Here is a 23,266-nt window from a genome sequence, read left to right on the forward strand (position 1 = left end):
TGGGTCCACTTTTATAGATGGGAAACACTGCCCATGAAATCATGGTTAGTGATGCAATATACCAGATCACAGAATGCGTGTCTCACCAGTTCAATTCAATAATGTCTCCTTCACACATTTTAAAGAACTAAGAAAACAACCAAAAACAACAACAACAAAAAAAAAAACTTGTGACTCAGGGTATATTCCAGTTTTAAAACAGGCTTGAAACCATCTGCTCTCCTTAGGAACTTGGGGTTTGAAAAAGCACTTTAAAGTATAATGTAGAGTAAACATTGCAAGTGTTTGTTATCATGAGTCAATTAGAACTCTATATTGCTGCCCTGTTCTTGAATCATCTTTTGGGGTGAATAAAGCTGCCTGAGTCGGGCCTTCAGAACTGACTGAAGAGTAATATACAATCAGCCCTCCATGTCCATGGGAAAAATATTCAAAAACTTTTATCTGTACTGAACATGTACAGACTTTCTTGTCATTGTTTCCTGAACAATAGTTTAACAACTATGTACATAGCATTTATGTAGTATTAGGTAACATAAACAACCTAGAGATAAAAGTATATGGGATGATGTGCATAGGTTATATGCAGATGCTGTGCTACTTTATATAGCAGACCTGAGCCTCTGAGGATTATGGTGTCCTTGAATGGTTTTGTCACCAATCTCCCATGGGTACTGAGGAACAAGTATATTGAGAAACTTGTGAAATTGATTCTAGAAGTTGAAGAGTTAAGCACCAATTCTGAATCCAAACTCTGCAGGACAAGAGTACCCTACAAACAAGGTAGTGCCTGTCCTTGCTGTGCGATGCCAAAAGGCCAGTTAGGAGAGCTGTCATTGATGAATTTCCTCTTGAAACCCATGTTGAGGCTCTTAAACTACTTGCCACTCTTTGCTGGTTGGCATTTGCCCCAGTGTCTCTTTCTGCCCAGTCTGAGTGAGGATGTGATTCTAAATTGTTTCCAGCCTTAGGAATCCCCTCAAATAAAAATTAAAGCTTTCTCGTTTGTAAACCCAAACTGCTGAGGTCTAACATTAAAAAAATCATGTTACTCCTGCATTTCAGTTAAAAGTGGGTCTAGCTTTTGCCCTCTTAAGAAAATAACATCCAGGAAGGTAGTGCTGGACCCTTACTCTTGGTGTGCTTATGTCCATACTGGTTCCACCTAGTGTTGAGCAACCCACATGCCCCTTTCTGATTGTTACATTCAGACTGGCATTTGGGAAAACAGCTGGGGTTAAGACAGCAGTCCCTGGCTGCCAGAAGTCACCCACAACCTGCTTTTCTGGCACCACCCCTGACCCACTGATCCAGTTAGCCAGCCTCCTCATCCTCCTCCTCCTCCCTCTTCCTCTTCCTCCTCTTCCTCTTCCTCTTCCTCCTCTTCCTCTTCCTCCTCCTCCTCTTCCTCCTCCTCCTCTTCCTCCCTCCTCTTCCTCTTCCTCCCTCTCTTCCTCCCTCTCTTCCTCCCTCCCTCCTCTTCCTCCCTCCTCTTCCTCCTCCTCTTCCTCCCTCCTCTTCCTCTTCCTCCTCCTCTTCCTCCCTCCTCTTCCTCCCTCCTCTTCCTCCTCCTCCCTCCTCCTCCCCCTCCCTCCTCCTCCCCCCCTCTCTTTGTGTGCTCTTTTGGCAGGTTGTGTTCATCACCCTTGGAGTTTGCTGGCTAGAGGCTATCCCTTGACTCATGGTTGAAGAATGAAAAAGAGTAATGGTTTGACAGCATAGGCACTTCTAACTTAATTTTTTTTACAATGGAAATAGCAAGACTAAGTTGCCCTGAGAAGACCCAAAATGAGTGATTCACCTGCTCCCTCCTCTGCTTGGTTCCATGTGGCTGGATTGGTTGATGAGACTGGGGTTTCTGTCCTCTCTGTACCTGGAGGTTTCATTTTTACCTGAACTATGTAGTTACCTCTTAAAATACTGTAATGACTAGCTGATGGATAAATGTTTGCCTAGTTTTTGTCCAGTGTGGACATAAGAGGAAAGTAATATACAATCAGCCCTCCATATCCAAAGGAAAATATTCAAAAACTTTTGTCTGTACTGAGCATGTACAGACTTTCTTGTGATTGTTCTCTGAACAATAGTTTAACAACTATGTATATACATAGCATTTATGTTGTATTAGGAAATATAAGTAACCTAGAGATAAAAGTATATTGGATGATGTGTACAGGTTATATGCAGATACTGTGCTACTTTATATAGCACAGACCTGAGCCTCTGAGGATTATGGTGTCCTTGAATGGTTTTGTCACCAATCTACCATGGATACTGAGGAACAAGTATATTGAGAAGTTTACCAAATTGATTCTACAATGAGACACAGGAGCCTGTACCTTTGGGTGGTTGTTGTTGTTTTTGGAATAGAAAATGTGAGCAGGAGCTTATTTTAAAAGGTGACCGAAAAAAATTCAAATTAGGACTAAAACACATCACTTTGGAGAGGTGTATCCATTTTGTGTATAGTCTCAATTCAGACATAACCAATTTCACTTCTGTTTCTAATCATTGATTTTCATAAAAAACAGCTGTAAATAGCCACTTCCGAATTCTGGCTCATGAGAAGTTTTTCATTAAACACAATAGACTGAAACAAAAATGAAATAGACTTCACAAGACGGCAGAAAACAAAGGAAATGGGTTTTAGTTTCCATTGGAAAACTAACACCAGATCTGAATTATAGGGCATGGCTGTGACCATCCAAGTCACTTCCAAACAGTTACAAGCCAGAGCCAAGGCTGGAGTGACCATTTAATGAGCATGAAACGGGCAAAAAGATGTGCTTTTTGGTTTCCTTTCAAAATAGTTTCTGAAACAGGATCCCCTTTTCTCAGCAGGAAATATATACAGCTTTGTGGTAAGATGATTTTGGTTGTGTTTTATGGAGAATGGCAGAAATCTTGTGCTAAACTGCACGTTGTATTTCTGCTGGTCTGAAATGTGGCGAATCATATAGGAGATTAAATGAACCCCTGGAAAGATGTCAGGGTGGAAAGCTCCAAGTGAAAAGCTCCTGCAAAGCTTATGGGTTTGATACAAGGAGCCCCAAAAGGTGGCCTCCCAGCTCTTGTGCCTCATCAGGGACAAGTTATCACCAAATCCAGAAAGGAAAGGAATTAGAACAGGAGACTAGAAAGATGAGGACTTAGTTTCCCTTTGGGGGCCTGATGGTATCTTGCTTTCTTGGGTTCACTAGGTTTTCATGGGGGTGTGTGTGGGGGGGCTCCTGGATGAATTTGGAGATTAGTTTAACTTCATTTACCCCTAAATTTCAGAATACATCAGAAACTACTAACAGTGACTTTTAAAGCAAATTTGGGGGTAGTGATTTGATTGGTTGGAGGATAAGCCCGGCCTGGGCTGTTTATAAAGCACCTCAGGGACTTTTGAGTACAACCAAGGTTGTGACTTACTGATTTAAAGTGACAAATGAGGCACCAAAAGGGCATTGCCTCCCTATCACCACCTCCCACAGTGAGGCCCTGATCTATTTTCCTGATATGAAAAACATCCCTACACTATATTCAAGGTCAGGGCATAAGGGAATATATTATTTTATTTAATATCAACCTCAGACAACCTGAATTCTATCTGGAAATTCGAGACAGGTCCTCATGTATGTCTCCTGGTTAGGGTAATAGATACATGACCACAGAATGTCTGTTTAACCACTGGCCTCTGCTACCAGAGACCCAAAGGGCAAATACTGGACATTAATATTTTTTTCCCTTAACAGGAAGGCAAGCCTATTCTGGTGAAAATTTTATGCCTAAGTAAAGGCTTTTCAGTTTTTTTTTTTTTGAGACTCTGTTATTCTCATTTTTCTGCCTTACCCTTTTGCTATGTATCTCACCATCTCCCTTATTGCCAGGACATCTATATCATTGCATCCTTGTAACTGCCCCTTTCTCAATGGACCCTTTGGAGAAAATCCTGTGGCATCACTCTTTGGCAGTGGTCAGGGAGTGAGGAGGAATGATTGACCATTTCTAGAGCTTTGGGGCCAGATCCTGACCTGGGGTCTCTGACAGAGATGTTGAGAAGCATGCTCAGAGCTGGGTTGCCTTTCATGGAAGCACTCTAGGACTTTGCATTATTCTCCAAGACTCAGAGTTCTCTAAATAGACCATGTCCTTAGCTTTGTTTCTATTTTCAGTCTCAGGACCTCCTGGGGTGACAAGTTCTATGCTTTGAATGTTTACTTTTTAAATACTGCATCTTCAATTCCTAGTGAAATTAACAGTTAAAAATTCAAAGGGGTTGATCCGTTGTGTTGGTATTTCCAGGAACTTGAGGCTTAATGACTACTGTGTACTATTTAAATTTGCCTCTCCAGCTTTTTGAAATCTGTGGCCTGAATCCTCATGCTTCTCTTTCCCCAAACTTGCATAACTCCTGAGGGAAAGTTGAGGTCTTTTCTTCTCCCTAGGATGCTGACCCAAATCAAGTTGTGGTCTTTCTTGTGTGGTGGTTACCTTTTCCCCAACAACCACTGAGGATCAGGTTTGGGTCCTCATTTACAGGTTCTAAAAATATTAATTCTTGGAGGCAATAACTTGTTCTATCCAGAAACCTGACTTCCATATCTCCTTTCTGTGAGGCATTTTGTCATCCCTGTGTGTATCAAGTATTAGTGTTAAGCCAGCCCTCTGGGTGGGCTCTTGACTCTGTGTGGCTTATTTCAGAGGAACCCCTGTAACTGGCTTACTATTTTAGCAAATATTCCTATTACCCTATGTGACTTTTGGCTTCTAGGAGAGGCTGAACTTGCAAGGTCCTGTTCTTGGGGCTGCTGGTTCTGGGGAGTGGGTCTCTACACAGGTAGCTCACTGCTAGGTGAATCTAAGGCTGCAGAGATAGCCATAGGCCTTCTGTTAAGTCTTGGCATTTAGCAATTACCACGTAGGTTGGCTCCCTCCTCTGTGTGACAGAAGTCCTGTGAGTCTTTGGGTCTCGGGTGCTTCCCATCTGAAGTCTCATTCTGAAGGGACTCACCCCTGTCTTCCTGAAAACTGTACCCTGACACCCCCTACCCCCACCCACAGGCAGCTTGAGAGAAAGGAGCCAAGTTGCCTCCATAACCTCCTTCCCGTCCCTTCTGAGAGTTTTCTGCTCCTCTGGGCACAGAGGGTAATTCTCTGTCTCCCTGCCCCTTCTCCCTACAGTGTTCTTGGCCAAGTCAAAAACAAAAACAAAATCCATACATGGCCTCCAAGCCTCAAGCATTTCTCCCAAGAATGCTCCGCTCTGGAGGAGAAGGGGCTACTGGGGCATGCCGGAGGCTCCCTAGTGGGTTGCAGCTTTGTGGGAGGGGCGCTGCTCCAGGAGTTGAGCTTAACTGGGTTTTTCTGGCACTAAAACAGAGCCTGACTTTTTCCCAGCATACCCCTTCCCTCCTTAAAGCAGCAAGTTCCTCTTCTCCCTTGAGTACTTCTGGACATATTTGGGAAAGTAACATGTTCAGAGATAGCCCCTTAGTGGTGTCCCCCACACTGCCTTCCGTGGACCCTTTTGCTGATCCACCCTGGAGATAATTGTTCCTGTTTGAGCATTCAGCTGTCCCCATTGGTGCCTCCTTCCAAAGTCCCTTTCTCCCTGTTCTTGGAACTTGAAGAAGGCAGCAGAGGTTTGGTGGTTGACTTTTCATGAAAGAATCGTCTGAAATGTCTTCAGGTTGCAGTTGGTAGGGATGGAGAGGTACCCCAGGCAGCAAGAGGGTGCCCTGAGGAATGGTACACCCCAGCCATTCTGGCCCTTGGCCATTCCCACACCAGCCTATGTTCCTGCTTTCCCCTGGCCTTTGCCTACCTGAAGAGAAAGATGTCAGTGGGTCTACTGTTAGTGTTCACTCGCTATATTATTCTGTTAGACGTTTTTGGTCCCATATTAGGAATCCCTCTCATGGTAGATTCTGGGTCACTAATCTTAGTGTCTCTGTTGAAATCCCCTGGGCCATATGAGTTCTTCTACCCTGTCATTCTGTTCTCTTCTATCATTCCAGCCATTCAAGTGTCTGTGCTACACATTTGGTCAGTTTTGCAGTAAGCTTTGATGGCGGAGTAGATATTACATGTAACTCTCCTTTTTAAGAATATTTTTGACTTTTAAAATATTAAACTTAGAATTTTTCTGATTCCAAAAACAAATCTTATGGAATTTGAATAGAATTATTTTAAATATATTAGATCAGAGAGACCTAATTATACTTACAAAATTGACTTTCCTATCTAGGAACATGATGTTTCTCATTTATCCTATTCGTCTTTTATTACTTTGAAGAAAATTTCATCACTTTCTTGCTGTAGACTTGCCCTGTAATGATATTTCAAGAAGTTTGGAGTTTCATTTCCTTGTTTGGGTCTTATTTTGGAATGTGTATCATCTATCAAACGTAAAATGACTTTTCTGCCTAGAAACCTTGCCACTTCATTCCAACCCGTTACCTCTTCCTCATCACATTTCACCACCACCTCCTAGATGCCTTCAGAGATGGGTATTTGTGTCTCTTCACTAGGACCACTCTGCCTTCTCCGACTCCTGCTTTATATCCCCTTTCTTTCTTTGACCAATTTCCTAATTTTCCAATTGTATGTAAACTATGGACAATCACCACTCTCTGACCAAAGAAATACAATAAGGAAAAGGGTATCTGAGAAAGACTTGGTAAATGTAGGATGGAGGGTGGGGAAGAAGAGTCTGGAAGTGGGCATGATGGACTGGTGTGAAACTGAGTGCTGGGAGTCAGGCTCAGGTGGAGGTGGCAGGTATGGAGGAGGAGGAACGGGCATGGCAGGTTTTGTGGAAAAAGAGTGGGCAGTCCTTCCACTGTTGTGAGACCATGTGGAGGATATAGTGAAGCTCATGATTGTAGATCTGGGGCTTGATCCAAAAGGACAATCAAAATGAATCAGAACTGATGACTGATCATCCTTGGACATGGTCATGGGCTCCAAAGCTTTGAGAGCTTTGGCTTGCTCTTGCAGATGTGACTCTGGTTCTTATGGGAGGAAAGGAGATGAAGAGATGGTCCCATCTGACCTGCCCCCTTATCTTGGGCAGAATTGACCAGAAGACACACAGAAGACACACTTGGTGTTCAGCAGCACCAAGTAGAGCTTTGCTTTAATTATCAAGAGTGGCATTTAAAACATCTCTTGCTAAAATCCAGAAATTGAATAATTCAATTCCAGGTGTTCCTTCTTACCTTTCCTTCATGCCTGGTAGATGTGCTCTGTGGGGACAGCTCTCCCTGTTGTCTCAGCTTATTCAGTAGTTAATAGTGGAGTGTGTGGACATGTCCATCTGTGTAAACTGAATCCTACTGAGATTGGAACAAGGTCATGTCAGCTTCAGAGCCACTATGGAGATTTTGTGTTTGACATAAATGGGCATCAGCTACCAGGAAGCTGAAACCTGAGTGGTGGTGCTTTTCCAAACTGTTTGTGGGCAGCTGTTCATGGTGGGGCTGTGTCTCCCCAGAGGGAAGCATCCTTTCCTCATTTGTACAGAGGCTCCAGCTGGCCTAGCTGGGCTTGCACAGTCATCTCTCCAGGATCCTTGAGTGACAAGGACAATATGGATGAGAGGCTGAGGACTGACAGTTCCCAGATTATCCTTGCTGCATGACCATTACTTTGTTCCATATGCTCACAAGACGTTCTAAGCAGAAAGAAGGGAAAGGCTAAAGGCCTAGCTTGTTGGATCTGTCCATTTTCAAATAGGAAATAAAAAAACCAAAACTAAGTGACAGGGCCAGATTGAGGTACAAAGAGGGTTGCTTTTTTTTTTTTTTTTTTTTTTTTTTTTTTTTTTAAATGGTCGTATTGCCAGCTAAAGAAGAAACGAGAGTCCTGGTGGTGATCAGGCAGGAAAGAACAGATGCTGAGTAAGTGATCTGCAGAGCCTGGAGAGGCAGGCACCCCAGCACCCCAGTGCTTTATCACAGGTTATAACATCTCCTCCTCACTTCCCATATTCTGCATTTTGCAAAACCTTTCTCATTCCTTCTTAGTGTTCCACATACAACATACTATTTTAAATTAGATTTCAAGACTAAATTCAGAATTTTTGGTTTATTTGGCTAAATATATAAAAGACAAAGCCTGCCTTGCAGAAGGGGGAAGCATCTATGCCACATGTCTCTGGGAGCCCCTGTTCAAAGCCAGTGACCACACCCGCAGGAATTGCCCCTCCTGGCCACCAGGCCCCCAAACAGCTGGGACATCTTCAGTTGTTTTCTTCATGAAGAAATTTGAGTTTATTCCCAAATGCATATTTAAGGATCTAAAATAGAATGTGAGCAATTAAGTTTGGAGGGCCCAGGAGAACTTTAGTGGGGCTTCAATCTGGTTCTCCTTGGTGACTTCCATGTCTAGTGTTGCCTCAGGCCAGCTTCTCCAGATGGCTCAGCTGCTCCCAGGCTACATTTTCTCCTTCAAAGGAAAGGGTGAGAGTGGTTAGGAAGCACCGTGAGCCATCCAGCGAGGGCTGGCTGTAGAGTATAGTCAGAGTCCCTTGGCTGGCCCCTGAGGTCTTTAGGGATATGGCCCCATCAACCTCCAGCCTCATTCCTGGCAGGTCCCAACAACCTAGGCAAAGATACTGCCCATCTCATTACCTTATCCTTTGGACCCAGGATAGATAGATCCCAGGTATTCTTTAGGGCGGAGCTCCAGTGACTCACTCCACCACCAAGTGAGTTATAGCTGCCTCACAGTGGAGCCCCCTTGCAGTGAACACATTTCGTCACTGTGCTGTGTGTCTTCCTTCAGGGGAACCTGCTTACTCATTTCCCGTTACCCTAGGCATGCATCAGAATGCTCATCCTCCCAGCTGTGTGTGCCTCAAAGGACACATGGGCAAGAGCAGATGTGCTGGGCCAGGTCTCCTTTCACTTAACAACTCCCTTGTCACCTACGGTTCCTTAGAACTGCAGGGGAAAGTTTTGGGGGTGGAGGGAGTGTTATGGTTTGTGGTCACAACTCTGGGTCATGATACATGTTGGCTCAGCACCTCGCACACCTTCATTTGATAGGGCTACCATAATAAAATGCCACAGACTTTGGGGCTTAAACAAGCATTTATTGCTTGTAGTTCTGGACACTGGCAAGTCCAAAATCAAGGTGCTGGCCAAGCTGGTTCCTGCTGCAGGTTCTCTTCCTGGCTTTCAGATGGCTACTTTCTTGCCATTTGGTATAAAGAGAGCTACCTGGTTTTTTGTTGTTTTTTAATTTCTTATGAGGATACTAATCGTATCAGGTAGACCCCACCCTTGTGACTTCACCTAAACCTAATTACTTCCAAAGGCCCCATTTCCAAGTACCCTCACATGGGGAGTTAGGGCTTCAAGATAAATTTTGGGTGAGGGAGCATGCAGACATTCAGTCTGTATGCTAGCCCTGGGCTGCCTACAGGGATGAGAGGGGCCTAGGGCCTGCCTCCAAGGGGGACCCAGGACAGCGGGGATACCACACATAGGGTTCTATGAGGATGTCAGGATACTTCTAGTTCCCTGTTCTCTTCCCCAGCCTGAGCCTGCCTGTACTTCTTTCTTCATCAGCACGTGGCTTGCCATCTCTCGCCTGTAGTGGGCCCTCTTCATCCACCCAGTGGGCAGCTGCACAAATGACTAAGTGTGGCAAGAAAGGCACAGGTGACCTGATAGAAAGGACACAGGATATTTGAAATGGGCAGACGGACCCTGAGGAAATGCAGCCAGAGATCTGGGGAAGGGGGGTCCTGTCCTCTCAGCCTGTGCACTCACTTCTCCATGCACACGCCAACCAAGACACAAGTTGACACCTTACAGCCCACAGGAAAGGGACTCTGAAAGATTTTACTGTTTTCACTGCTTCTATGGAAAAAAAAAAAACAAAAACAGGTTATAGCTGTCCCACAGTTGGAAAAAAAAAAAGTGTTTTTTTTCCTTGCAAAATATCACATTTCTTCCCAATTGAAGGAAAATATATTTTATTTTGTAATGTGTCTGACTCACAAAGTTCCGTTGCTGACCCAAGTTTGGCGGTATCTCTCTCTTCTGGACTGAGCAGTAGCCAGTCCTCGCCTGAGCTGCAATTGGGGCCATTGGTTTTCATTTCTGAGTAAGTGGTGAGTTTTCTTTTAAAACTGAAACACAGAAAGGACCCATGGTGATGCATTAATCTTGGATTTTCCTTGTTTTATCACCAAGAAAACTGCTGCAGATGGAAAAAGGCAGGAGATCATCGTTCTAGATTCCAAGAGGAGCAATGCCATCAATATTGGTCTTACGGTCCTGCCCCCTCCGAGAACAATTAAGATAGCCATTTTGAATTTTGATGAATATGCCTTAAACAAAGAAGGAATTGAGGTAAGAGAAGCTGTCAAACATTGTTTCTGTTCTGAAATTTATCACATGCATAAAATGTACTTATTATTTCATCCAAAGTGACTTTCCTCATAGGCTGGCTTGCCGTTTTTTCTGTCCTCAAGAAGATTGTGAATAATAAATTTTTTTCATATTTACTCCACAGAGAGGCAAGCCTCATTTGCCTATGAAGTTCAAAAGACCCTCCTTCTGCAGTTCTTATAAGGACCTCCCTCTGATCACACACGCTCTGCCTATCTCAAAATGGAAATAGACTGTCAGAACCTCCTTAGGAGGCTGCTAGGTGGTTCTTTCATGTCATTTTACACCAAATATGTTTAGCAAACAATTTCAAAGATAAGGTTTTCAATATGTGATCACATCTGTGTAAAGGACTTTTTCCTGTCTTGGCACTTGTTGGGATATACAGAGAGATGTCTTGTTAAATAACTGGAAGAACTAAACCAGTTGAGGTTGTAGCCCTTGTTGATCTGAATGTCAAAAATGGAGAGAGATTAGGTGACATGTCTGTGGCTGGTAGGTGGCCCAGCTGAAGCCATGGTTCACCTGCTGTGCCAATGTTCATGTTCTTCCACCAGGCCATCATCTTCACCACGGTGCCAGTTTGTAGCAAGTGAAATCTCTTACTCTAATAATGAAAGGACAGGTGGAGCTAATGGCCAGCCCAGAGTCCCCTTTAGGAGTGTTGTAGTCTTAGGAGCCACTTCATCAAAAGTGGGAGGTTCTAGGAACATTACTTTGTGACATTGAGTGACACCCAACCCATCCTCCCATTGACCAGAAGCTCTGGACTCCTTTAAAGCCTCTCCATGATTGGGTTCATTCATGCACAGTCTCATTTGAGCATGGAGGGAACCAGTGAAATCTGACCCCAAAGAGGGAGAGTCGGCCTTTGCCAAAAATGTGAGGGAGGGTTGGGCCACAGTGCCAGACTTGCCCACAGCCCTGGGTTGAGAGGCAGCGATGGGCACACAGTCTGGACCCTGGGGGGCATGTGTGCCTTTGTGCTTTGAAAAGTAGAGGTTTTCAGAAGAAAACTTGCTAAGAGGCCTATGTGGGGTCCAGTTGTGTCCTCCAGAATTCATGCTCTCACAGGAGAGAGCATGAGTTTTGGAGGACACGACTGGCCTTCCTTGGAGATAGGTCTTGGGGATATAATCAAGTAAAGGTGAGACCAGAGGATTAGGATGTGCCCTAAATCAGATGACTGGTGTCCTTATAAGAAAAGGGATGTTGACACAGAGAAGAATACCATCTGAAGAGAGAGTGCACATGTGATGATGGGGGTAGAAATTAGAGCAGTGTGTTCATAAGCCAAGGAATACCAAGGACTTTAGGCAAACAACAGAACTGCAAAAGAGGCCAGAATCAGCTGTGCTTCAGAGAGTATAGTACTGCTTAGTCCTTGATTTTGGTCTTCTAGTACTTTGAGAATAAATTTAGTTGTGTCAAGCCACCTAGTTTGTGGTACACTGTTATGGAAGCCCTAGGAATGCATATGAGGCCTCAAGCAGATGGAACAGGTACAAGAGGGAAAATGCATTTCCTTCCTGGCTGGACAGGAAGTTGTGCCCTAAGCCCTGAAGTCAGGCAGAATATCCAGGTGGGCACATTACAGAGCAGGGTAGGGGGTAAAGGAATGAGTTAGATACAGCAGGCAGAGACCGAGATGTTCACACAGCAAGCTAGAAGGGTCAGGCTCAGCCTCTGAGGCATCCTCACTCTGGGGTCCTCCAGACTGGTAAGGAAGAAGGCTGTGGCCTACCATTCCATAAACTTGGATGAACCAAGTGTGAAGTGGTTTTCATTGAGGAGAGAAGCAAGTTATAGGCTCTCTCAGATCATCTTGTTTACTTTACAAGGTCCTTTAGAGCTTGCAAATGCTTCAGTTCATACATGGAGAGGTTTCACATACAGCCAGAGCCAGCCCAATGAAAAGAAAAAAACAATTTCTCCTTTTAAAGATCCTTCCCCTCCTCATCAGGAGAACTTGAAATTCCATCAGAAGGGAGTGATTTCTTTGAGTTTTGCCTTTTTTTTTTTTTTTTCCTGAAATACAGCTCTCCCTGGGCCGGGAAAGTTTCAGATAATAAATTACTCAGATTTAAGAATGAACCAATTACTCTTTTTCCCTGTCTGAGGGATTGTAAGTTGAGCACCCTTTTGATCCATAAAGGAATATAAGAATAATAACAGTAATAACGATGCTGATGGCTATAGGAATAAACACAGCACTAGTCTGGCTTTCATGGGTTTCTTACTGTGGACTGGGCACCCTGTAGGTGTTCTACAGCACCTATAGCTACACACCGCTGTGCTTCACCTTAAAAATGAACTAAGTGAGTCCCAGCATCAGTCGGTGCCAAACTCACACAGGAGATTGTGCAGAACATGAGCCCTGAAGCCTGAGTGCAGGGTGCAGGCCTTGGGAGCATATGGCCCAGGAGTCCCTCTCAGGCCTGGGCTATGTGACCCACAGAATGGGAGGGAATCTGAAAGGGGGTGAGAAGCACACAGGAGCCAGCCCAGAGCCCCTCACAGCACTGCCAATGGCCTTCTACCCAGGAATAGCTGGTGGGCAGATAGTTTGAAGTGAGAGAAAACAGCTGCAAAAAATACCAGTAAATCCTCACTGAGGTTTTATTGTGTCATGAGTCCTCAGTAAACTCATTGAGTCACAGCAGCACTCGGAGTTACAGCATTTTGATCAGTTTTCCTCTAAAGCAAGTTTTCGCACACTCAACACTATTGCCATTTGGAGTTGGACAGTCTTTGTTGTGGGGTTGTCCTGAGCCTTGAAGGATGTTCAGCATCATCTCTGGTCTCTACCTGCTACATTCCAGTAGCATCTGCCTACCTGAACCTTGACCCACAGCCCCAAATGACTCCAGACATTGTTAAACGTTTCCTGGGAGAAGAATCACCCAGGCTGAGAATCACTGATCTAAAGGCTTCCTGTGTGAATGCAGGGACTGTGTATATCCCTCAGCAATTCCCAGCATGGCTGGGAAGACAATGGAAAAAAGTACTCTTGAAAGTGTAGAATCCAGGCACTCTGACATCATCTACTATCTCTGGCCATTGATCTCAAGGGACCAGGAAGGCATACAAGAAAGATCTAGATCCATGTGCTGGGCAGTACCCAGAGCTAATTCAGTAGGTTTGTTACTCAAGAATTAAATTGAAACCGAGATGGCAGCTGTGAACTTACAGATCTTTGCTAATAAGATTTCCAGCTAATGCCCAAAGGGCCTTTCGCCAAACCGTCTGCTTCTTGAACACATGTACCGTGGCCTGGCACCATGGCTTAATAGGGCCATTTGAAAGTTCTGTATACCTAAATGTAATTAGGATGTATTAAATGACATCCTGTGGCTTTGCTTAGCAACCAGTGGTATATATCTGGGTTTATGATGCAAACATAAGGGAGAGTTAACTTCATTAAGGAAGTAGTATTTATGATGAATATTAAATTTGAGAAAATTATTTTAGGGCCATCTCTAAGTAGCATAATGATATTTTCCAAAGTAAGATGTCATCAAATTATCACAAACGGAAGTATGAGGAGTCCTCCTTTTTATTTTTTTTCCTTTTTTTAATTTTTAGAGTTGGTCTACTTAGAGGGCAGCACATTTGAATGGTCCCAAATGAAGTTTGACTTGGCTCAGTTTGGTTGTGAGGCCTGACAATATCCTGGGAACAGACATTTCCTTCAGCCATTTAGGCAAAGCTTCAGCGTCTCTCTAAATAGTTGGTGTTATATGAGGCCTGTCTCCAGGTGGCCAACTGGGTGATGGACATACACAATTGAGCCTGCCCGTGGAGAGTTATTGTTGGCTTAGTGGGACCAGGGAACCAGGATGCTCTGATCATTGGACACAGCTGTGCTGATAATTTTGCACTTATAATCTCCATGAACTATGGAGCTGTTACTACAAAAGGACACACAGCCCTTAGGTGGGTTTTTAGCTCTGTCTTGGTTGGTCCAACCTGGTCTCGGGCGAGTCATTTCAACTGTAAATTTGATGAAATAATTTCTGCCCAGTGTGCCTCAAAATGTAATCACCACAAAGAATCCTGCTTCTGTATACAATTAAAATGCTAATTTTAAAAATAACAACAACAGGGAGACCAATTAGAGCAAGGAGACCCGGGGGAGGGAGGAAGAGGAGGGGAGAGAAAGGGAAGGAACTAGATAATGAGATTGATTGAATTATATGCATGTATGAATGTGCTGTAACAAATTCCACTGATATGTATGATTGTAATGTACCAATTTTAAAAAGAATGAAAGGTGATACTATCAAGATGCTTTAAGAAGGTCCCCCCACCCCAAGTTGCTACATGAAAATAAGTACATGGAAAGAACATTTTCTCATGAGAATATGAAAGTTGTATATAAACCAAACTCAGTCCCAAATTTTCTGCTGTTATCACCCAAATCCTCATTGTAGATTCTTACCCAAAGTTCTAGCCAGGGTTCTGTTCACAATCACAAAGCAAAATAATGACTCATTATGGTCTTACTCCAGGAGAATTAAATGGTCAAACCCAGTACTATGTGGGTTCATAAAAATGGATATTTTTGCACTGCTTTCTCTGAAATATGACTTTCAGATACAAAAGCAAGTATATCGTGAGAAGCATTAAAGGGATATTGTCAGGAACATAGCTGAAAATACTGTTACCACATTCAGGTTTTGGTTTTGTTTGGTGTTTGTTTACCTGCAATACCAAATGGTAATTGTAAAATCATCAATGAACCCATTGATGTGGTAGAAAAGCAAGTAAAAATGTTAACCTTTTCTTGTTAACCTTTGCTAATGGAAAAAGGGCCATTGGGCTCACAGGAGGTGGCTCTGACTTGCCAGTTCCACTGTCTTATGGCTACTCCTATTGTCAGTGGTGTGTAACAAAATAAAGCAAAGCAAAATGACAGATGGCAACCTCATAAGTCTTCAACAGTGAACAAATGGTTTGAATTAGAGGAGTCAAAAACAAAAGTAAAAATGTTTGACTTTCTCAAAGGAACAAAGCAACCAAATTGATGCAGGAAACGGCCTTCTGAAGGTTATAAAAGGTGTTGGCAGTTTTTTGTTTTGGAATGCTTGTCATGCCTGAAACAATTTAAGCATTAAGGAAAATAAAATACAAACTTTCGTTTTTATTTTGAAAACTAATTTGGTTCAAATCATGGATTAAGAGGCGATATCTACTGGAATTGCTTATTTTTTAATGCCATCTGTGTGGACAATGGGGCATGAGCCAGGCAGTGAGCGAGCAAGAAGCCCTGTAATTAAGTAGTTCTCCTGATGCTCAAATTCCACCCACATAGCCTCAGTATTTGGAGTCATATGAAGAGCAAGTTGGAAGGGACATGTCCGAGGGCCCACCACTTGTCACCTTCTGTAGCCTCACTTTGTGGCTCAGAGTACACGTCTTCAAAGTAGTTTTACATCACTAGCTTTTGATAGGGACACCCAGCCTTATAACGGTCTCATCAAACTCAAACTGCTTCTATCATACCCAGATAAATCCTGAGGCACAATAATATAAACACCCATGTATTTGGGGACTGGTTCCATTTTATTTTGTTACTAAGTTTTTCATTTTGGGGGGATAAAATTGATCTTTTTTTTTTTTTTTTGGATGGACAGTTCTAGGAGTTTTAAATCATGTGTAAATTCATGCAGTGACCACTGCAAGCAGGATTTAAAACAATCCCAACTCCCCATACAGCTCTTTTATGATTGTACATTTACTCCCAACTCTAGCCCCTGGGAAGCAGCGGTGCAAATACATCACTGTGGTTTTGTCTTTTGGAAAATGTCATGTAAATGGAATCATAGTGTATAACCTTTGAGTTTGGCTTCTCTCACTGAGCATGATGTCTTTGAGAGTCTTCCACATCATTTTATGTACGTAGCCCCTCCATCCCCAAATTGAACCCAGGGGTACTGACCAATGAACTACATCCCCAACCGTATATATGTATATATGTATGTGTCTGTCTGTCTAGGACAGGGTCTGGCTAAGTTGCTGAGGCTGCCCTTGAACTTGTGATCCTTGTGCCTTCTGAGTAGTTGGGATTTTAGGAGTGTGCTGCTGTTCCTGGCTATAGTTTATTCCTTTTATGGTCCAGTACTATTCTATTGTAGGGATGTACCATAATTTGTTCATTCACTGAAGAATATCTAACTGGGTTGTGTCAGTTATGAATAAAGTTAATACAAATGTTCACATACAAGTTTTTGTGTGAACTTAAGTCTTCATTTTTTCTAGAGCAAATACCCAGGAATGGAATTGCAGGGTTATAAAGTAACCTCTGTGTTTAACTTCTTGGTAAACTACAGTTTTTTTCCACTCTATTAATAGTGTCTTTGACAGCAAAAGTTTGTAATTTGGATGAATGAAGTTCAGTTCATCAGTCTGTTCATTTTTGGTATCATGTCTAAGAATTTTTCCCTCACATGGGTCACAAATATTCTCCATTTTTTCTTTTTCTAAAAGATTATGCTATAACATTGTACTTTTAGATCCTTACAATTTTCTATATAATCAATCATGTCATCTGCAAATAGAAACGACTTTATCTTTATGACACTGTGATTATCTATGTGTGTACAATATTAAATAGTAATGGTAAGAGTAGATGGAAATTTTTATTTTTTTAAAAGATACAATCAATATGAAATTTGAACTAAGAAGAATCATAATCATTCTGGTATCTTTTTGTCTTCACCTTTCTTAACTGATTTTTTTTCCAGAAACAAAAATAAGCAGGTACATTGTTTTTTATTAGTAGATAGGTTTATAAATACCATTTTCATTTTTCTTCAGATTTGAGTTTGATATTGAAGTATTATTCTGTTTTTAAACAGTTAAAAAAAATTAATGTCACATGAACCAAAAGTCAATCTGAGTTCTTTGATTCATTTTTTTAGTTCTTAAGTTAATCCATGAAAAGTGATAGAGCATGTATTATTGACCTGTCTTGCGTATATTTCCTAGGGAAGACTGAGTTCTCCAATTTTCTTTTCAATTCTTTTACTTTCATCCCCCTTTTTATTCCTAGAATGTCTTCCTTGTGCAAGATCCAGAAAATTTGGGGCAATTTGCTTAGAGTATGTTTGGTTATGACCCATATGTGATTGAAACACATATACCAGACTTTCTACTACCTGGTTGTAAAATTATAAAATTGAATTTGAAAACATCAAAGGGGTGTGGTAGGATCCATTACTGAGAATATTTTCTACCATCCCATTTTTTTTTCCAGAAAATTCTAACCATGATTCCAACTGAAGAAGAGAAGCAGAAAATCCAGGAAGCTCAGCTGGCCAATCCTGAAATGCCCTTGGGCAGTGCGGAGCAGTTCCTCCTCACGCTGTCCTCCATCAGTGAGCTTTCTGCTCGGCTCCACCTCTGGGCGTTCAAAATGGATTATGAAACCACAGAAAAGGTAAGCATTCCAATTAGAGAGGCAACCAAAACCACATAGGATGGCCCATGTTTTTTTAGTCATGAATATTAAGGTAGCAAAATCTCATTCTCGACACAGGATTTTCAGGGTGAGTTGATGATGACATTGTTGTATTATCACTAACTCTGTTACTTGTGTCCATGCTGACTGATCATGAAGGGTTATTCTAAAGTATCTTCCTGGCACCAGCCTCAGACACTTGCTCATGAGTTTGTGGTGAGTGATTAAAAATAATTAAAATATTTTTTTAGATTCTGTATCTTCATTGTAGAAAACTTAGAAAACACAGAAAAATATAGTATATTTCCCATCATCTGTCACGTGATCATTATCACCCAGACTGCCATTGACTATGACAGCAGGTCTCTTGGGGGGAATATTCTCAGATGAAGGTTACAGATTAAGCAGATTACAAGAAGTTGAGAAAAGGCTAGAAGGAAAGAGACCTCAACGGGGGAAGCAAAGGGAGACTCCTCTTGGGTGGGGCATGGAATTCACAGGAATCTCCCCCAGCATATGTCAGTAGGAATATTTTTGCAGGCTAAATGGCAGCCAGTGTAGGGGGGGGAGGGGGGGGAGAGAGAGAGAGAGAGAGAGAGAGAGAGAGAGATGGACGTCAATTACAGGGGAGCTTAGCTGAGAAAAACCATCTAGAGGAGGAGGAGTCTGAAGCCCAGGTGCAGAGGCTCTGGGTCTTTCTCTTCTGGAAGAGGAGGTGGCATAGTCTTATGCTGAGGGCCAGATGGATGGCAGTGGGTCTAGGCTACTTCAGAAGGGTGCTACAGGTTGAGTATTTCTAATCGGAAATCCAAATGCTCCAAAATTGTAAGCACTTTGAGTGCCAACGCAATGATGCAAATAGAAAATTCCACACCTGATCCCATGTGATGGGTTACAGTCCAAACACAGGTGCACTAAAAATAGTCTATAAATTACCTTCAGGCTATATGTGAGAGGTATATATGAAACATAAAAGAATTTCATATTTAAACATGGAATCTTATCCCTAATATATATCATTGTATATATGCAGATACTCCAAAGTCCAAAAAATTATGAAATCCAATAGTGATCGACCAAGGCTAAGTATGCCTAGAGGGGAATGGAGGAGACGGGTGGTCCAGGAACAGTGGGGCCACAGTTTCTACAGTCATCTGCTTACAAGGAGGAAAGGCAAAGAGCAGGACTATGCTTTCAATGCTAAAGCCTCACAAAGAAGATTCCTTGGGAATCAGCCGTGGTCAGAGGAGAGTGAGAGGATGGGATGACCTGGGTCCTGCTTGGGTTTAAACCTTGGCTAGAGACAGGGAAGACACAGCATGTGTGACCCAGCATGAATTCCATTTGGTCTCCACTGTGGAATTGATGGGGAATAGGTTCTCCCTACTGCTGTTCAGCACTTTGTCATACCTAGGAGCAAATGTCCCACGGGGGAGACTGCCCCATGCTAGAGAGAACCCTGCTTATTGTTCCTTACACCAAATGAAAAAAAGTAGCCAAATTGTCCATCCTTTTTCATTTTCTGTTTTTTTTTTTTTTTTTTTAAACTGAAAGGAAGTGGCAGAACCACTTTTGGACCTGAAGGAAGGAATAGACCAGTTGGAGAACAATAAAACCTTGGGCTTTATCCTGTCTACTCTCCTCGCTATTGGGAACTTTCTAAATGGAACTAATGTAAGTTGTCCCTGTGCCTTATCTCCTGCCTCCCTTGTCACAAAATCCCTGCCCACCATTTGTTGATAAAGGTTGTACCTCTGGTCCCCTAAAGCACAGTAGAATAAACAACTTGTGTAACTTTTTTGAGAGAGATAATTTTTAATATTTATTTTTTAGTTTTTGGTGGACACATCTGTATTTTTTATGTGGTGCAGAGGATCAAGCCCAGCACCCCGTGCATGCCAGGCAAGCGCATTACCGCTTGAGCCACATCCCCAGCCCAACTTGTGTAACTTTTTTGATGAAAACTAGAAGTGGCTTTTGTCCTCAAAATATTAGAGACCATTTACTTGAACTTGAACCCTGCCACAAGAAAGCTTAAAAAAGTAAGCTCACTATTCCTTAGAGTGTGGCTACTCTCAAAATTGACTTGGAAAATTTTTATGTACCCCGTTTCTTTTTCTCTTGACCTTTGCTCTTAACTATTCTGATTTTTATGATTAACTTGTCATTTTTTATTTTTTAATTGGTGCATTATAATTGCACATTATGCTGGGGAGTTATTGCCATATTTATACATGCACATTAACATAATTTGACTAAACTCATTTCCCAGTAACTTCTCTTTCCCTTCTCCCCTCCCCACTCCTCCCTTCTCGAATCCACTTGCTCTACTCAACTGATCACATGTGTAGACGTCACTGTGGCATATTGGTATGTGTACATGGCATAATTTGGTAGATTGCATTTGGCTCTGGCCAGGAAGTAGGCATGCAGCTGGAGGGGAGAAAGAAGCTATACTTATGCAGGTGTCTGAGGCTGAGTCCCATAGCACCCTGATTGAAAGCAGAGTCCTGGGGACCTGTCTCTGGGCTGTGGTAGCAAAGGGCTGGAGGTCCAGGTCATTCCCGCTGTGTCTGGTCCGCGTGTGATCAGCAAAGGATGGAGTGCGTGGCCTGAGAAGCCTCAGTCACACAGAAACTAAATATTGGCTACCGCAGCTGTGCATTGATTCTAACCATCTGTGCTATTCTAAGAGCCTACATAAAACTTGTTTTTCTCATCTTTAATGTCACAAAACAGGCCAAAGCGTTTGAGTTAAGCTACCTCGAGAAGGTTCCAGAAGTAAAAGACACAGTGCACAAGCAGTCGCTTCTCCACCACGTGTGCACCATGGTGGTGGAAAACTTCCCAGACAGCTCCGATCTGTATTCAGAGATTGGGGCCATCACCAGGTCAGCCAAGGTACGTCAGTGAACACGGAGGAGCTGGCCTCACCTTGGCCTCCGCTTGTTGGATTCTCAAACCCTCCTCTTAGACACACACATGCTCTAATAAATATGACCCACAGCGCCGCCTGCATTCCCTGCTCTAGAGTCCGTGGATAGGATTCATTTCATGCCTTTTTCTAATGAACTTTTAAGATCTTTTTCCTATCTCTGGTTCTCAGTCAGATTCTTTCCTACTGAGGTATGTGAGGCTAGTCTGCCATCCCAGTCCTCACTCCTTGGGAGTGTTACCAGGCTGGATTCTCCAGAACATTCCAACTGCACAGCCTGTTTTAGGTGGGCCAACAGGTCAAAAGAATGCCATCTGGCTCTTGAGATGTCCATACAATGTCACTGTGAGGTGTGGAGCTGCAGGGCCTGCCTGGCCTGGCTCTGCTGCCCACAGATTGGCTGTCCCTACAGTCTTACAGGGAACGTTTTTATAGGGCTGTAAACAGTATATAGCATTGGCGCCTCGGCTGCAAGCTCTTAAAGTGAGTGCAGAGTTAATCTCTTCATGAGCATATGGTTTATTAGAAAAGAGACAGTCACAATATGTGGACCCCAGCTGCCTCCAGTGGAGGAGTATCACTGAGATTGAACAATGCCCAGAGGAATCTCAGACACACCAGAATTGGGAACAAGGAGAATGTAGGAGCACCCTTGAAGAGGGCGCAGGAGCCAGGCCTGTGTGCAGGCACCTCCTGGGAACACAGCAGCTACAAGTGCTGGGACACACCAGAGCCCAGGGTGGGAAGAGGGGACAGAGCAGAGGACTGAGTGGGCGAGGAACAGAGGGAGAGCTGCGACGGTCCTGTTCCAAGAACTTGCTCACGCTCTGCATTCTCCCACAGGACTGACTGGTGGGGACCTGGTGGCTGGGGGCCCTCCTTCACCTCTCAGGAGTCACAGGCTTGTAGCCACAGGTACACCAATCAGGGGCCCTTCAGGTGGCCTCATGGTGTACCTACCTTGAGGCAAAAAGAGGCATGGAGAGCTAATAGAGGGCTTCACAGAACAGAGTCCCCTCTTTAACAGGCACTGTTCTGCCATCTTCGCAATTATGACCTCAATTTCCTGACTAAGGAAGAAAACCTCTAAGAGTCTAAGCAGAGGGTCCTCCAGTGGCTGCTCCAACACCCTGTGAGCACTTCTCAGAAGATAGGTTTGTTAAGAATTTGAGGCAGTCTGTCTAGATCCCCTCCATCTGGGTCCCAGTTCCAGAGACGCCAGAGCAAATTGTTTCCCTCTTTTCATGCCCTCTGGTTTTGCCCAGGGCCTTCCCCAGCTAGAATTTGCTTGGAACACAAGTGGCCCTGGCCTAGGAGTCCCAATACTAGAACAACCCCAGTGACTGTCCTGGGCCCCTTCAGTATCAGGCCTTTCCCAGAAGCCTATTGGATGTTTAGTTGTCAGCTAACTAATAGCTGCATAACTAGCCTTAAGATTGGCCACAAAGCCAAAACTTCAAATAACTTCTACCCCCTGACTTCAGCAACCACTAAATGACTCTTGATCCAGATGCTTGTGAATTGCCATAGGAGGCCAAGAGGGCATCAGCCACCTCTTCTCAGACTTCATTCCCAGAGCCTTTTTGGCTATAGAGAATCAAGAAATTCAGACCATGCAAAGTCCTGCCTGGGAGGGGGGCGACTCAGGGTCTTCCTCCTGCTGGTGGACAAGATCTTCTCACAGAATCTGCCTTGGTTGTCTTTAGCCCCTCCCATGTCCTTCTGAGGGTGAGGCTTTTTACTCTGAGATCACATGAGCGAGTCCCTGCTGGGCATCCTTCTCCAGGACCTGCTTGTACAACCACTGTCATTGGCACCTGAGCAGAGGCTGCTTGCTCTGTGTCGTTTTCTCCTTCTGGATTTTTAGATCACATTTCTCACTGTTCACCTCACTCCCCTTCTTTCAGCCCACCCATTTATTTCTTTGTCCCCTCCATCCCTCTGAATTACTCCCCCCTAACCTTGGGTACCCAGGGGCACTCAGCCCCTGAGCCACATCCCCAGCCATACACCCCCCCCCCTTTTTTTTTGAGACAGGGTCTTGCGAAGTTGCTTAGGGCCTCACTAAGTTGCTATGGCTGGCCGCGAACTTGGAATCCTCCTGTGTCAGCCTTCCCAGTTGCTAGAATTACAGGCATGTGCCACCATGTCTGGCCTCTCATTTTTCCATCTCGCATCTCCCTCTATTAAATGTAGCCCTCAAGTGTGTTTTTTTATGTTTATTTTTTAGTTGTAGTTGGACACAACACCTTAATTTTTATATGGTGGTGAGGATGGAACCCAGGGCCTCGCATGCGCTAGGCGAGCACTATACCACTGATCCACGACTCCTGCCCTTCAAGTGTGTTTTTTTCATTACTAAATAACCTTCTGATTCTCATAATTTTTGCTCTAGAGATTCTGTAAAAGCATTACTTTAGAAAGTCTCATTTGGGGCCTCTTCAGTCAATGCAAACTGTTGGCACTTCCCTGAGTACA

The 23,266-nt window shown here is 43.5% G+C and overlaps 1 protein-coding gene across 16 annotated transcripts in view; it reads left to right on the forward strand.

The window, feature by feature from the left end:
- The window catches only part of FHOD3 (formin homology 2 domain containing 3), a 435,723-nt gene that overhangs the window by 382,479 nt on the left and 29,978 nt on the right, over nt 1-23,266 (forward strand). For all 16 annotated transcript variants that reach the window (XM_081263639.1, XM_081263640.1, XM_081263647.1 and 13 more), the window contains 4 exons: nt 10,194-10,352; nt 17,650-17,832; nt 19,408-19,527; nt 20,593-20,754. In XM_081263639.1, the coding sequence (XP_081119765.1) occupies nt 10,194-10,352; nt 17,650-17,832; nt 19,408-19,527; nt 20,593-20,754 (624 nt within the window). The remainder of the gene's footprint in view (nt 1-10,193; nt 10,353-17,649; nt 17,833-19,407; nt 19,528-20,592; nt 20,755-23,266) is intronic.

Source organism: Spermophilus citellus (genome assembly GCF_964194105.1).
Source record: "Spermophilus citellus genome assembly, chromosome: 12".
In the NCBI taxonomy this organism is placed as follows: Eukaryota; Metazoa; Chordata; class Mammalia; order Rodentia; family Sciuridae; genus Spermophilus; species Spermophilus citellus.